Raw genomic sequence first — 15,940 nt, 5'->3', positions numbered from 1 at the left:
GCAGTTATTCTAATGGACTCTGACAAATGAATGTTGAATAAAAAGTTATAAAAACAAAGTTTTCATGTTTATTTAGTTCTCAATGAGAATGGGGTTGTATCCACCATCTATGAGAAAGTGCATTTTTCTAACAATGTGTAACTTGTAGATATTTTTTATGCCATTGTGTCTTTCCAGAGAAATTTTCATCAGCTACTAGAAAGGATGAATAGAGGTTGAATAAAAGTGTCCTTCAGTGACATCCTTAATAGAAATAGAGTTCTCTCTGTGATTCTATTATGTTTATACACACATTCCCCAAATTGGAATGAGTCAGTCTATACCATTTCACTGCAACCTTCTCTGCTTCTATGCATTACATGATAGAACCCACTCAAAATAATTCATTTCATGACTGGGGAACAAATCCATCAATCCTAAACATTTTGACCATGTAGGATACAAACTATAGTTCGTATAACAGCAATCAGGTACAAAAAGTGGTTCACGCTCACAGTTTAGGAAGAACACTATTATCAGAATAAAATCACATTAGTATAGCACAGATGAATAATAAATTAAAACTTAAAGGGGTTGGCCACTTTCAGACAAATATTGACAAACAAATGTACAATAAAATGATATACAATTTTCCAATATACTTTCTGTATCAATTCCTCACAGTTTTCTAGATTTCGTCTTGCTGTCATTCATTCTGTTAATTCTAGAGGATAAAAGTCTGACCATGGTCATGTGATGTACAGTCCATGGTCATGTGATGAGTACACAGGTGCACAGCTGATTACCAGGCAGGTGTCTAATTACTGTGCTGTGACTATAACGAGCGGCACCTGTGTGCTCATCACATGACCATGGACTGTAAATCACATGACCATGTACTGTAAATCACATGACCATGGTCAGAGTTTTATCCTCTAGAAGTAACAGAATGAATGACAGCAAGTAGAGATCTAGAAAACTGTGCAGAATTGATACAGAAAGTATATTGGAAAATTGTATATCTTTTTATTGTACATTTGTTTGTCAATATTGGTCTGAAAGTGGCCAACCCCTTTAACATTCACTATTAACCCCTAAAAGAAAATCAATCTGTAAAGTGCAATAAGTGAAGATACCAATGAGTTATCTTCACCTACTGCACTTTGTGGATTAATTTTCTTTTAGGAGTTCAAAGTAAATATAAAGTTTTCATTCACTACTCATCAGTGCTATACTTACACAAACTATAGGTATAACATCTGACAAAACCATACGTTAGGATCCAAAATGTGTTAAACTATATTACATAATGTATCAATAACACAAATACTGCAATAAAATCTAAAGTTGTCAGAAAGTGTAGTTACAGCACAGGTAAAGCTAAAAGTCTGTGAACTGTAGTTAAATATAACATTAATCCTTTAGCTAGCAAAATCCGGTTTTAGAATTTATTGTCGTTGCCTTAAATAGCATCATGAACATTTTGCAATAACAATATGCTTGTGACTAGTATAATAAATTCTTACTTGGCAAAATAGACTTCAAGGAGCGAACTTTCTGCTTCTTCACTTACATACTGAGACTTGAGGCATAAGTTGGTGTTTTGAACTGGTTTTAGTACGGTATCTATAGTGAGAGTTGTGAAGACGTCTCCTTGATCCCTCCTACTACTGTCAATACTTCTCAGATTCAAGCAGTAGATGACTGGCTGATAACATCTAAGCACGATGAATGAATTTCTTCATATAAGCGGAAGAGAAATCAATGTGTCATATTGTAATAAAGCCTAATGTAGGTTATCATAATCCTTCTTAGAGGAAAAGAATATTAAGACCATATCAGCTATAGTCAGGTGAAGACTACTAGCACAACTCGCCAATATTTCAAGCTCTTGAGGAAATAGTTATTGTACAATAGGTGAACTGTATCAATCCAGCAATTGTGAGGATGTTTTCCATGTATCTGATACACCAACAAGGCAAAGATTGTAGGTAATGTCTTGGAGGGACAATCTGGCTGTATCCATATCACATGTTTGACTGTGTATCTCTTGTATTTTAAACCTAAGTAGAATATGAACCCATTTTGATAATTTGTTGGTTCACTCACGATTCATAGACTTACAGTATTAACCTATCTATACAAACACAATGTCATTGAAGTAAGGAACTTCCCTAACTTCAACAGTATTCTACACTTTCACATATAGTGTTATGTAAGCAAGAAGGTTATGGAATTGTGTAATGTTTACATAACATGGGGCAAGTTATCACTAAAGTACATGAATTATATTATTACCCTTTTAAGTGATATTGGCTGGTATGAACTGCTGTGTTTGTGGATATCCTGGGTAGTAAGCCCAGGATCAGGATCTCATAGAAAGGGACAATGTATGTCTAGTTAATAGGCCGGCGGCTGAAGATTTATTTTTAGTACTGTGATGTACATGATGTTTGCTGAGAAAAGAGAAGAATAAAACTAGGTGTGACCAGTTCTGAAGTGAATCTGCTGTGCTGGAGTGAGAATGTACTCTGATGTGCTAACCATCTTATACCTCTCACCTTTCAAAGGACCGAAAAAGGGACAGAATGTGCAAAGCACTTGACAAATTTAGCCCTACCCACTACTACTTTGACTCTGCCCATCTCCATAAATTTCTCTTTGTGTTTCACACAGTATAAAGCCCCTGCAGTCATCCTAACACGATATGACCCCACATTATAATGTCTCCAAAGTATAAAGTCCTTCTCCTGGTGCACCCACAGTTTAATGCTGCTCCCTTCCCTGCAATTGTCCCCACAATATTATGTCCTTCTTCTTGTACAAAACAAACATTAAAAAAAAAAACTAATGCTCACCTTGCTCTGCTCCTTTGCTGTTCCTCTCTGCCGTCTCTGGTCCAGGTAGCTGTGATGTCATCGCCAAGACTACTGCTCCTACAGCAGAGACAGAGGCCGAATGCTGAAGCAACAGCTCCCTGCTTCACAATATTTGCATTCATACTATTCATCATTCCCGATCTCAACTCATCCACGTCTTTTACAAACGCAGATGAGTTGAAACTAGGACATATCTCCTGCTGACCAGGATAGGACCTACTTAAGCCAGTGGGAAACTGCTAGAAAGTTCTTGTAAAAAACTGTATTCATCATGAAAAAACTATTTTGGATTTCTACAAATCTGCGTTGTGCATTCCTGTTATTAAAACGAAAGAATGTTCCAGAACTGTCATTTTAGGGATAATATGGTTAATTACTAAATCAGATATATAGATCAGGAATGACAGGTTCCCCCCCCCCCATATATCACATTACCATGGTCAGATTTTTTTCCCCCTGGTAGTATGCAGAATGAATGACAGCAAGCAAAGATCTAGAGAACTGTGAGGAATTGACACAGAAAGTATATTGTGAAATTGTAGAACTTTTCAATATACAAACATTAACATTTATCTTGCAAAATTGGTCTGAAAATGGACAACCCCTTTAACGTTCCAGAGAACCACTTTATCTTAATATAGGAACGCAAGTGTGCAAATCATTTGTCTTCAGAAGGAGCTTACAGCAATTCTCAAATCTGTCCTCATGAGTATATAAACTGATGGTCTAAATATCTTTATTTTCTGAAAACAAAATGAAAAGACAAACCTTAGATTTATTATAATCCGGCAGAAAATTTATTGATGGAAATGAATTTATTGCTTCACATATGAGCAACATTCTGGAAAGTGGACCACAGAGCTATTTAATGCCAAGAGTCCTTAAAATACAAACTAAAACATCAAAATAATCTTTGTTTTCCAAAATACTTATATACATATCATACATTTTACAAAGGAGATTGTTTTTACACATAGGAAGCTGAACATTGGTAAAGTATATCCTACCTGCCATTAAAAAAAAAAAAAAAAAAGTAAAGAAAAAATAAAACAAGAGCCAAAACTTTCCTATGTTTGTCAGCAGCACCTAAGGATTGAATTTACTTCTTATAAAGTCGGCTCAATAATCATTATATTACATTCATAAGAAACATAACAGTTGCATAAGTATAGTCCGCTGTCCAACGCTAAGAAGCACTTTGAGGCACAAGACGGTGATGGTGAAAACACTGCGGCACTTGTACCCAGTTACCTCATAACTATGTACCCAGTTACCGCATACAATAAACAGTAATAATTCCTTTGGAATCTCTAAAAGACAAGAATGGTATAAACCATCATAAGGTGGCCATGCAGCTACCAAATGCCTTAAGAAACGGTGGCCTTAGCTTAGGTTGGATCCTTTTCCTTCACCAGTGTGAAATTGAGCAGAACTTATCTACATATGTACTACAAAGTCAGTTAAGGAAGATAGAACTGGCCATCGGGTCCAAGGACCTGTCTTATTCTCCATTCTGTAAGGCGGCGGATAAGCCCTCAATCCTTATGGCGGGGGGAGGAAGCAGAGTCTGTGGCTTATATATATATATATTTTTTTTATACTATACTGTAGCTGTCAAATCCCTAAAATACATGGCATATATAAACAGTGCAAGACAAAACTATTCACTGCCTTCTTGGATTGAATGGAAGAAAGGAACTGTAGTGTATACAAATATTGATTTTGGATGAATCTTGTAATTTAGTTCTATATACGTACGGTACTAACTTGTTCCTAAAGATAGACATATGTTGGATAAAGAATATGGGTGCAGCCCGATTTCCCTGTTGCAAGTCACATAAAAAGTTGTATTTTTTATTTGAGTACCAATTTTGTATGTATTAATAAACTGACAACAACCCATGTAGATTGGATGTGACCAAAATGGTCACCAGTGATTGCAGAGCGTCTCAGTGTACATACACACCATACTGACACCAGGAATGGTAACACCAAAAACATTTCAGGAATAGCAGTGGAACAGCACAAAGCAAAGTTGTAAGAGACAAGGCTCCAGAATTACGATTTTATAGGCAACACTACTCTAACACAGGCATTTCAGTAGCCTTACAGGTTATTTTTATTAAGCCAAATAATGGGTCATTATTCCAGCGTGAACTGTCTAAGCAGCATGACACATTGTTAATGGCGTTTTTGTATCTTAGGTACACTTCTATTTCTATAACCGTTTAGCTAGAATTAAGACAGCTGCCTACATAGCACACATATGAAAGGGCAACTGTACACTGGTGGTCAAATAGGTTTGTACAGTGGCTTGCTAAAGTATTCATACCCCTTCAACTTTTCACATTTGTTACCTTAAAATCTCAATGAAATACATTTAAGTTTGTGATTATAAGTGATAGACCAACACAAAGTAGCAGATAATTGTGAAGTGGAACGAAAATGGTACATGGTTTTCAAAATTTTAATCTAAAATACAAATCTGAAAAGTGTGACATGCAAAAGTAGACCCATAAATAAAATTCAGTGCGCACAATTGCCTTCAGAAGTCACTTAATTAGATAAAAGAGTCCGGCTGTGTGTAATTTAGTCTCGGTATAAATACATCTGTTCTGTGAAGACCTCAGTGGTTTGTTAGAGAACACTAGTGAACAAACAGTATCATGAAGACCAAGCAACTCACCAGACAGAAAAAATATTCTACATCTGCAAACCTACCAAGATATGGCCGTCCACCAAAACTTACAGATTCAGCAAGAAGAGCACTGGTCAGCGAAGCAGCTAAGCCATAGTCACTCTGGAAGAGCTGCAGAAATCCACAGTTCAATGGGAGAATCTAATCATTAAACAATTATAAGGTGTGCACTCCAAAAATATGGCCTTTATGGAAGAGTGACACAAAGAAAACCATTGTTGAAAGAAATACAAATACACAGTGCCTTTTTTAAGTTTGCTTCAAGCTATATCCGGGAAACAGCAAACTTGAAGAAGGTGCTCTGGTCAGAAAAGACCAAAGTTGAACTTTTTGGCCTAAATGCAAAGCACTATGTGTGGCGTTAAAGTAGCACAGGTCATCACCCTGAAAAACACCATCCCCACTGTGAAACATGGTGGTGGCAGCTCCATGCTGTGTGGGGGCTTTTCTTCAGCAGGTACAGGGAAGCTGGTTAGAGTTGATGGGAAGATGGACAGACCTAAAGTAACTACAGGGCAATCCTGGAAGAAAACCTGCAAAAGAATTGAGACTGGTATGGAGATTCACCTTCCAGCAAAACAAGGACCCTAAACTTACAATCAGAGCTACAGTGGAATGGTTTAGATCAAAGAATCCCATTGAGCATCTGTAGCAAGACATGAAAATTGCTGTTCACAGATGCTCTCCTTCCAATATGGCCGAGCTGGGGCTACTTTGCATAGAAGAATGGGCAAAAATGTCAGTCTCTAGATGCACAAAGCTGGTAGATACATACCCCAAAAGACTTACAGCTGTAATTGAAGCGAGGGGTGTCTCTACAAAGTATTGATATAGAGGGCTGAATACTTTTGAACGTCACACTTTTCAGCTTTTAATTTGATTAACATTTTGAGAACCATGTATCATTTTCCTACCACTTGACAATTATCTGCTACTTTGTGTTGGTCTATCACTTAAAATCTCGATAAAATACATTTAAGTTTGTGGTTGTAAGGTGACAAAAGGTGAAAAAGTTCAAAGGGTGTGAATACTTTTGCAAGGCACTGTACATACTACTCAGACCGAACATAATAAAGCTCATTTACCAATAAGCGTATTAATGCCATGATACATATCCAGCTACGATTTAGAGTCATCACTGAAACCGCTGCTTTGTGCAAACAGTGTGGAAGACCTTAGGTAAAGCAGATCATTTTAGAAACCTCATTGATGGCCTCATACAGTATGTAAATACATTTACATAATCTGAATTGCAGCTGATTAGGACGTGTTACATACAGCGCAGCAATTACCATCCTCAACCCTTTAACATCAGCAGAGCTGTATGCACTCATTTGCAGCATTGACACATTTAATAATGCCAAAAAATACAGTAACACTTCTAGGGGACTGTATATACTAGCGTGTATGAAATCCATATACTGAAATGATCCTAACAGATGCACGAGAAAAATGTTCACTGTCTCTGGTCACCTGATCCTGTTTTGGATAAAAGATAAAAAAGGAAATACATCATGGACTCTAAAAACACTTCTAAAAATAAAAACTGTACCAAACCTGCAAAGTGTGGACACAGCTTTATAAATTGTTGCAGCAAGATTCACTCACATGATTTGTTTTGGTTGACAAGGACCATTGATATAAACATAAGTGAAGTTCTGCTTTTGTATGAATTAAAGCAGTTTCCCATGAACAGGACTCCTTTGGATAAGGAACTAGTGTCTGAACGCTGGGTGCGCCAACCGCTGTGTGAAGAAAGCAGTAGCGCTGGTGCACAATTGTGGATATATCCACTTCTAGGGGACTGTACTGCATGTACACCACTTGCACAGAAGGGAATGAAATTCTAGTCATACATGCTCACTCCTAACTCCGGGGCCCTCTATTCTCATGATCACTAGGAGTCCCAAGGGCTGATCCCTTACAGATCAGACACATATCACCAACCTTGTGGACAGGGTATAAATGTCTTTAGGAAGGAAAGCCCTTTATTTTACAAAACATGAAGCACCCAAATACTAGATTCCATTGGAAACCTGAACATTCAGAATTACTTTGCATTTCCAACAGTATTTTGTGCCACATTCAGTACATTTTTGCATATTTCTTGTGGAAAATGGGAAAATGTTACAGCCAATTTTTACAACTAGCACAACAAAGGCAATGGCTTAGATCAGGGGTCTCAAACTCGCGGCCCCCCGAACAATTTTGTGCGGCCCGCACAAGCCTAGGGACACCGGATCCAAGTTGAATCCGGACGTTTCACCATTTTGCCCACAGGCAGTTTTATATACTGCCGGAAAGCTGACAGTGCGCTGAGTTCAGCACATTGTCGGCTTTCCCGATGTGGGCCCAGTGTGAAGAGCTTACGGTCCGGTACCGTAGCTCTTCTATGGTCAGAAGAGCGTCTCTGACACTCAGTCAGAGACGTCCTTCTTCACAGCACAGCCAATCGCGCTGTGCTGTGAGAGCCGGGAGGAACGCCCCCTCCCTCTGCTCGCAGTACTCGTCCATAGACGAGCATTATCAGGGAGGGAGGGGGGCGTTCCTCCTGGCTGTTGGCGATTGGCTGTGCTGTGAAGAAGGACGTCTCTGACTGAGTGTCAGAGACGCTCTTCTGACCATAGAAGAGCTACAGTACCGGACCGTAAGCTCTTCACACTGGGCTCACATCGGGAAAGCCGACTGTGTGCTGAACTCAGCGCACTGTCAGCTTTCCGGCAGTATATAGAACTGCCTGTGGGCAAAATGGTGGAAGGTCCTCTTTAAACATTGAGGTGGAATGAAGGGGCTCATGACACTGGGGGCAGACGAAGGGAGGGGGGAGAACGGCATGACACTGGGGCAGAAATGGAGGGACATGAATCTGGGGGCAGAGATGGGGGGGACATGAAACTGGGGGCAGAAATGGAGGGACATGAATCTGGGGGCAGAGATGGGGGGGACATGAATCTGGGGGCAGAGATGGGGGGACATGAATCTGGGGGCAGAGATGGGGGGACATGAATCTGAGGGCAGAGATGGGGGGACATGAATCTGGGGGCAGATGAAGGGTGTATATGTAACTGGGGGAAAGATGGAGGGGGGACATATAGTTTACGGGTGACTGTAGGAGGATTATACAGTGTGGGGGCACATGAAAAATGAATGGGCGGAGTCAACATACAAGTGGGTGGAGCTAAATTTGCCGCGGTGCGGCCCGCCGACTGGCTGGGATCTTGCTCTACGGCCCACATGCTGAGTTGAGTTTGAGACCCCTGGCTTAGATGGAAGGGGCATAGCTTAAGATGCAGCAATATGAGCCAACATTGCGCCAAAATTCTGGTGCAACATAAGAGTAGGTTCACAGTACCATTATTAATGTCTATTCCTTTTATCAGTTATAGGATGAGACCAAGGGACATTAACTGTATAATGCAGACAGAGCGCGCTCAGTTTGGTGTCTGTCTGGAGTCACTCTCATGCTAAAAAATATAAACATGATGGAGGCTTTCTAGTTTCTTACTTTTCTGAAGAGTTACAGCCACAATTTGAGAATAAGTAGCTTGTACTGACAGCAAATATGTAACTAGCTAACAGCCTGGCGACACATAACCACAGCCACAAGCGCCAATGATTTCTGTGTACAACAATGTATGCAAGCCTGTGTGCTGCTCTGCTTAAAATGATCAATGTGGACAAGTATATATTATATATAAATAAAATGACTTATTATGTTTCACAGTCAATCTGAAGGCTCCCAAATAGCATATCATGGCTCTGTGCACCAGCTGTATGGTTATAGTGAGGAAGGTCAGGTTCAGATGCCATCCTGTGACATGAGGAAAATCTGTTTCAATGGCAGCTTCAGCTCTAAACATCTAGATCCTAAACAGGACTGAATACTGTAAGAATGGCTGCAAAAGCCTCAACGCCAGTACATAATGGTGAATGTATTGTTCATTAAACTGAATTTCAGTAGAAGTCCTAACAATCAGATGTCAGACTAAACAAGTACAATAAAGAATATGGCTTTGCTGTTGTATAGCTGATCTACATTACAGACATGTGAATCAGAGCAGCACTTGTCCAGTGTTTTTGGAGCACTCTATAATCTTAGCATGGTGTGCAAAGGCAACTGTCGAATCATAGGAATACAGAAAAACCCCTTTTATAACACGGTGTTGAAAGTCTGAAGTCAGAATTTTGCTCTTTGGGAATACGGATGATCTGAAGGTGATAGAAAACTGTTCCCTCATGACAAGATGAAGAAGACAAACTGTAACTTCAACACACATTTTCCTTGAAGAAAAGTTATTACTTACATAACACAGACTGTCATTGTGGACTAAGGAATCTGCTTCTCAGCAAGTGAAAAAAATGCTATTAGCACAGCAGAAACAATACTCATAGGATTGTTATAGGAACAGCTATCGGACTCCTTCAGGGCTGTGTGTAAAAATAGTGCAAAGAAAAGAAAACGGATTCACTAATAACAGCCAATTAGAAAACAGATGTCACTGTAAATGTATTGGTTGTGCTTAATAACATGTCCACCTAAGTCCTGGTTCACATCTGCGTTCGGGGACTACCGGAACAAAATACCGAACGCAGATGTGAACCAGGCCTTACCATTTCCTCCACTTTTTATAGCCTCGCCCCATCATTTCATTTATCCTCTCTAGATTTTAGCCATTTAGCCGTCACTATCACTGCCATAAGGTTACATCACATGACCTTGGTTACTGCATGTCATAAATAATAAATATAGCAGGTACATGTCTGTACTCCCTCTGATACCAAGGGACATAAGGCACAATACTTACAATCCTAGCGCCGAAAAAGAAGGTGCGTGTCCTGCTCAAATGTACGGTAATACTCAGTACCACCATGTTGTTGTATAGAGGAGAACTGGTAAGTATTATTATTCCAACCACAAGAAGCTGCTTGCCATGGCTTTTACAAGGTTGTGCATTAAGAAATATTTGCTAAAGCTTAACGTTAATAAAACAAGCATCATATAATAAAATACAGCTTTATATAAATGTGTCATAGATTCTAATACAAAAATACAAAAAGAATACAACGTAAAAAGGCCAGCTTGGAATTTTTAATGGGATATGGTGCGCTAGAGTCTTATAGAATGTCACATCTCAGCTCGCCTCTTAATTTTTGCTCCAGCTGCCCCATTCTCCTCCTCCTCTTCTTCTTCTTCTTCATAATTTTCATCATGATTATCTCCTTGATCTTTTTGTGGAGCTTCATGTTCCCGCTCTACCCCAATCTGTTTTCTTCCAGCCTGAAAAGCAAAAGCCATTGCAAAATTAATCACAGAAATCATTTAAGGCTGAGACCCCACGTTGCGGAAACGCAGCTCTTTTATTTGCAGCGGTTTTTTTTTTTGAGCCGAAGCCAAGCGTGGCTATAAAAGGAATGGAAAATATATAGCAAGTACATATGCTTCTCCCTTCTGCTCAATCCACTCCTGGCTTTGGCTCAAAAAAACGGTGTCAATACTATATATTGGTAGCAAATCATCTTACTGTGTAAGCGGCCATTTTCTTGTGGCCTGTGGGCATGCACAGTCTGCTCTGCCCAAGGCCTAGAAGTCTGAAACCTGTGCCGGAAGAAGAGTATGAAGAGGACGTTGCTGACGAAGATGGAGGAAGCGCTGGAGAGAGTTCTCTGGCAGCATTGAGGACACCCCCAGTGCTGTTTCAGCGTTGAGGCCCGCCCCCAGTGCTGCGAGAGAACTCATTTGCATACCGACAAGAACCGGGATTCCTAAAGAACGGTGGCACGGAGAAGACAACGAAAGATAGAAGAAGAATAGCCTTTCTTAAAGCTATTCCGACGTGTTACTCAGAAAAAAAAGTGTTTGTATAATAGGATTCCTTTAAGATGAATTGCTACCAATATATAGTATTGACACCTATTTTTTGTCCTCATCAGTCAAAATGGCAAACTTTTAGGGAATGGATAACAAATGGTGTTAGGTCAAGGCTAGTCAAAAATGTTTACTGTGATACTGGACCACTGACTTTTTTTTGTTTTGTTTTTTAACTTTGATTCCTACAACCAGTTAGAAGTGAATGGAGAAAGTTATATGGACTATGGCAGAGCAACTACCACTTTATTCCAGATGTCTTGCACCCTCTCCCTTCCTCCTTCATTTCATGAAAGTGTGTGGGAAAAGAGGAGGTGCCAGGCTATGACGTTCCCAGCTGGAGACAGACTTCTGCTGCAGAAATATTCCCCCCACTGGTTTCTCTAGCACAGCAGGCAAATTTGGCAAATTATCTCTAGTTATATGGGCTCTAAACAAATAATGATAAATGCTAAACTGTCTATGCACAAATACTTATCACAGTTTGTAATGAGATTACTGTTAAAATGATCCTGCTGTAATATATCGAAAAGGCCAGGACAAGAAATCTGAACAATTTTATTACATTGACTTCAATGCAATCTTCTCTGATAGCTCTTGATGGCAACGCATAGTGGCAGAATTGTAATATGATCTCATTAGAAACTCTACGCAGTTATATTTCTCACACAGTTTAGCATTCAGCATTATTGGTTTAGCACCCTGTAGTCAGTCCCCAGTCAAAAACAGAAGGGCTAGTCGGAGATGGTTTCCTATACCAGATTTTTCCTACATATCTCTGTTTAGAGACCCCAATTGTTGTTTGTTTCAATTTGGTTCTGTATAATAAATCAGTGATCAGTAGCGAGATATATCCACAGTGACTAAAGGGGTTCTGTGCAAATCTGGAGTACTAATACAGAAGCCGGAATTGAAATGTGGTGAAAGAAAACCTATCCCCATTGTGCCTCACAGAGGGGGCTGCAATGCTCCCCCTAACAGATGCTGCTTTACACACTTCCTTGCATGTTGAGTTGGCCCTCATCTCCAGCGAATGATAAAATCCTTATTTGTTAAAGAAATGGCGCTTCCACATTCAGTGAAGACATGGAGGGCATGTAACACAGCATCTGTTGCGCAATCCCTACAGGAAATAAAATCTCTACTCGGAAACGAACTGTATATTAAAAAAAATGCACTCAATTTTAGCTTTTCTAGCAATCTAACAAAAAAATAAAATTAATTAATTAATTAAACACCTTTAAATATTTATACTCAATAATATATTCTCCAGCTGGGGCCCCTTGTATTAACCATCCCTTAAATGTTACAGGTGAAAAAACGTAAGACAAGAAGGGTTCAAAGCAGCTTCAGCCATATAAAGACTACTATAAATCAAGCCATAGACTTCCAATCTCCTTAAGTAACTGTTCTCATGTAACGTTTTTAGGAAAAACCCGCCATTTTTATTTTACACCTTTTGGTTCCTGTTTATTTTTATGGGAAAAAGTGGTATGGCTAGATTTCAGCTATAGGTCAGTGGAGAATTATGAAATGTGTGACCAACAGTGGGCTTTATGCTTTTCTATCTTTCTATCACTTTTGGTACATTGGGTCGCCCCACTCTCTCCTACCCCAAGCTCACAGGTAATTGATTACCTATGCTATGGGGACTGGATCCACTATGGTCAGTTAGACCCCATAGCACAGGTAACCTGTCAGTCGTGATGTCGCCAGAACCCATGAGTCCATCAAATGCATTCTGCCGAACCAGGTAAGTGGTTATATACTCCTCGGACAACCCTTTGGAAAGAGTCTACCATTATCAAAATATGTTCTAAAATATTTGTATGTTGTTGTAGGAGCTGTTAGTGGCTAAGGGAAAATAACTATGTGTGTCATAGTGCAATTCCTTCTGCAGAGCAAACCAACCTTTAATCCATATGCAAAAGAGATCTTCTCTGCCCCCAGGTAATGACTAAACCTGCCAGAGCACCAGCTTTCACCTCTGACCCCCGCCCCCTCCCCGCCCCCCATTACTGCCCTCTAGCAAAAAAGATAACCAGGTCCTGAAGTGCTGCGACCACTGGCAAAAAGGGGTCCTGCAACGGACAGGGCCATATCCGAGTGCACCAAACATCTGCCTACAAAGTAAAAGTTGAGTTTCTTGATAGAAAAATTGCTCTTTGGAACAAATTCTGTTCACTATGTCACTGCAACCTTTACAAAAGTATATAAGTAGTTTAGAGGTTATTTTAGTGGTGCCGTACTCCGGTTAAAGGGCTTACAAAGTTGACAATATTATTGGCCTATTTCAGATAATAATCAAATTTGATAAACCCTCCTTAAAATTGCATTTTTTTATTGCAAATTTTGAATTCATGGATCAAATAAATATTAGTGGCACACCACTCTGGTTCTTTATGTACATTTTAACCCTTTAGCGATCTAACACATTTTAGCCTTAAATCAGTAACATTTTATCCCTTTCTGCATCCCAGCTTTCAGAACTTTTAAATGTTAGTTCAATGTAACTTTATGAGACCTTGAATTTTGTGGGTACATATAACTTTTGATCAGTTTTTATTACTTTTTGTTTTTGAGAGGTCAGATGAATAGAAAACATCAATTCTGACATGTTAATTTTAAGGTTTATGGCCGTGTAGAATAACCAATTTAGTGTATTTATTTTAGGGGTTGCTGAGGATGTGCTAATACCAATAACAAGGGAAAAAAATGTCTAAGAGTCGTATCCCCATCAATGTGGTAATGCTGCCCAATTCTTAGGATAGGCCTTCACTATCGTGAAGCCAAAAACATAGTTTTTATACTTTTATTTCATATAGTGGGCACATGAATAGCCAGCATTATTCAGTTATGGCTTGTGTAATTTTAACAGGGTGCATACACATTGAATCAGAGACTTCGAGATACAGAGCGCTCCATCTGCTCTCTGACTAAAAGCATATCAAGGTAAAAGCATATCTTCCTGACCCATGCGTATATTATCCATTATATGCTATTTATATTCAATGGGCTATTAAACTGATTCTCTAGCAGAAACACAGGAAAAGTGACTTCTGAAGCTGAAATCTTTATCTTGTGCCCTCTCCCTTCCTTTCAGACAGCAAAAGTGATACTGGAAGAAAATAATGTGAGCATAAAGAGGGCCCAGATTGTTCCTTCAGGGGTGATAATGTGACTTCAGCGGACTCCCGCTCACTGAAATAACGGCCATATGTGACATCTGCAAAGTAAAAAGGCTAAAGAAGTCATGCGCTAACTATGCCAGAATGGAACTCCCAGGAGTATGGAAGTTCAGAAGGAATCTGCCTTACAAGATTCTCTTCAGTGGGTTTTAAAGATAATAGATTTTATAACATTGTACTATACACTTAAAGGAACAATACAATTCTACCATTTTTCCTTTGCATCACTGTATTGTGACAACCATACCTTTTTATAATATATAGGCAAGATAGACTGCTTACCACATAGACAGCAATATTACTGTATAGCACTCTATGGTAACATTGCTGTATTACTATTGAGCACAGGCAGCGGCAGAGCTCAGTAGTAATGTAGCATTGGCAGGTCTTCACATGGTAATACTCAGGGCCGCGGACTCTGTCACCTGGACCCTGCTGTGTAAAACACTAGAGACCCAGTGGTTATGGCATCTGATCAGATCCTGAGCAGGCATCATATTTCAAACCCTGACATCTACTGCAATAGTAATAGAGTTAAAGGGGTATTCCTGTAACAAGAGGTTACCTCCTACATATAGATTCTGGGTACCTTGCTGACTGGTGGGAGTCTGACCGCTGGGACCTCCACTGATCATGAGAACCAGGGTGAGTGGCTGATCTGATGAAGTATTGTGTTCACAGCGGCTACAATATTGCTAAGTATTATAATACAAAAGCATTAAGAACATGCTTTCTACATGCTACTTACATGATCTTCATTTTCCCCATAAGGTTCCTCTGCATTGTGTTCTCTTTTTCTTTCCTCTGTTAGATCTTCCTGAACCTATAGAACAATATAAGAGACAGCTTATTAGATACATATCATATGTATCATGTATAGCATTAGATAGATATCCTCTGTATGAAACAATATCAGAGCATACAAAGTGTGTACAAGGTTAGCGGAAAAATGAAATAACTGACTGTACCTAATTGTATGTGCCTTCTATAAATACAGAGCTGGCATTGGAAGGGGGGGGGGGGGGAAGACGACGACACTGGACAATTGCCCAGGGCCCTGTCTCCAAGGGGATCCGCAGGATCCAGACCCTGATGACTCCAGATCCCGGAATCAAGCCCAGCCATATCAATAACAGCGTCAGGTTCCGCAGGGCCCCTTTCCGAGGTGAGTAAAAATAAGAAATATTTTTACTCACCTGTCCTAGGCATCTGGCGTCATCTTATGGCCTCATGGTTACATGGGGCATGCCAACAGTGAACCCCACGAAACCGCTGAGGCCCAATCATAGACCTCAGCGGTGATGTCCAGAACACGTGATGTCAGCCGCAG

At 39.8% G+C, this 15,940-nt stretch overlaps 1 protein-coding gene across 2 annotated transcripts in view; it reads right to left on the bottom strand.

The window, feature by feature from the left end:
• Nucleotides 1-10,182: 10,182 nt before the first annotated feature.
• GOLIM4 (golgi integral membrane protein 4) overlaps nt 10,183-15,940 on the bottom strand; it is an 84,121-nt gene continuing 78,363 nt past the window's right edge. Inside the window, exons 15-16 of one of the 2 annotated variants that reach the window (XM_075268712.1) lie at nt 15,359-15,433; nt 10,183-10,834 (exon numbers count right to left, since the gene is read on the bottom strand). In XM_075268712.1, coding sequence (XP_075124813.1) covers nt 10,682-10,834; nt 15,359-15,433 — 228 coding nt within the window. In that variant the 3' untranslated portion in view covers nt 10,183-10,681. The remainder of the gene's footprint in view (nt 10,835-15,358; nt 15,434-15,940) is intronic. The other variant, XM_075268713.1, reaches the window with a different exon arrangement.

Source organism: Leptodactylus fuscus, chromosome 3 (genome assembly GCF_031893055.1).
Source record: "Leptodactylus fuscus isolate aLepFus1 chromosome 3, aLepFus1.hap2, whole genome shotgun sequence".
Taxonomy (NCBI): domain Eukaryota; kingdom Metazoa; phylum Chordata; class Amphibia; order Anura; family Leptodactylidae; genus Leptodactylus; species Leptodactylus fuscus.
Note: the sequence above shows the minus strand (reverse complement) of the source record. Positions and strands in the feature narration are given on the sequence as shown.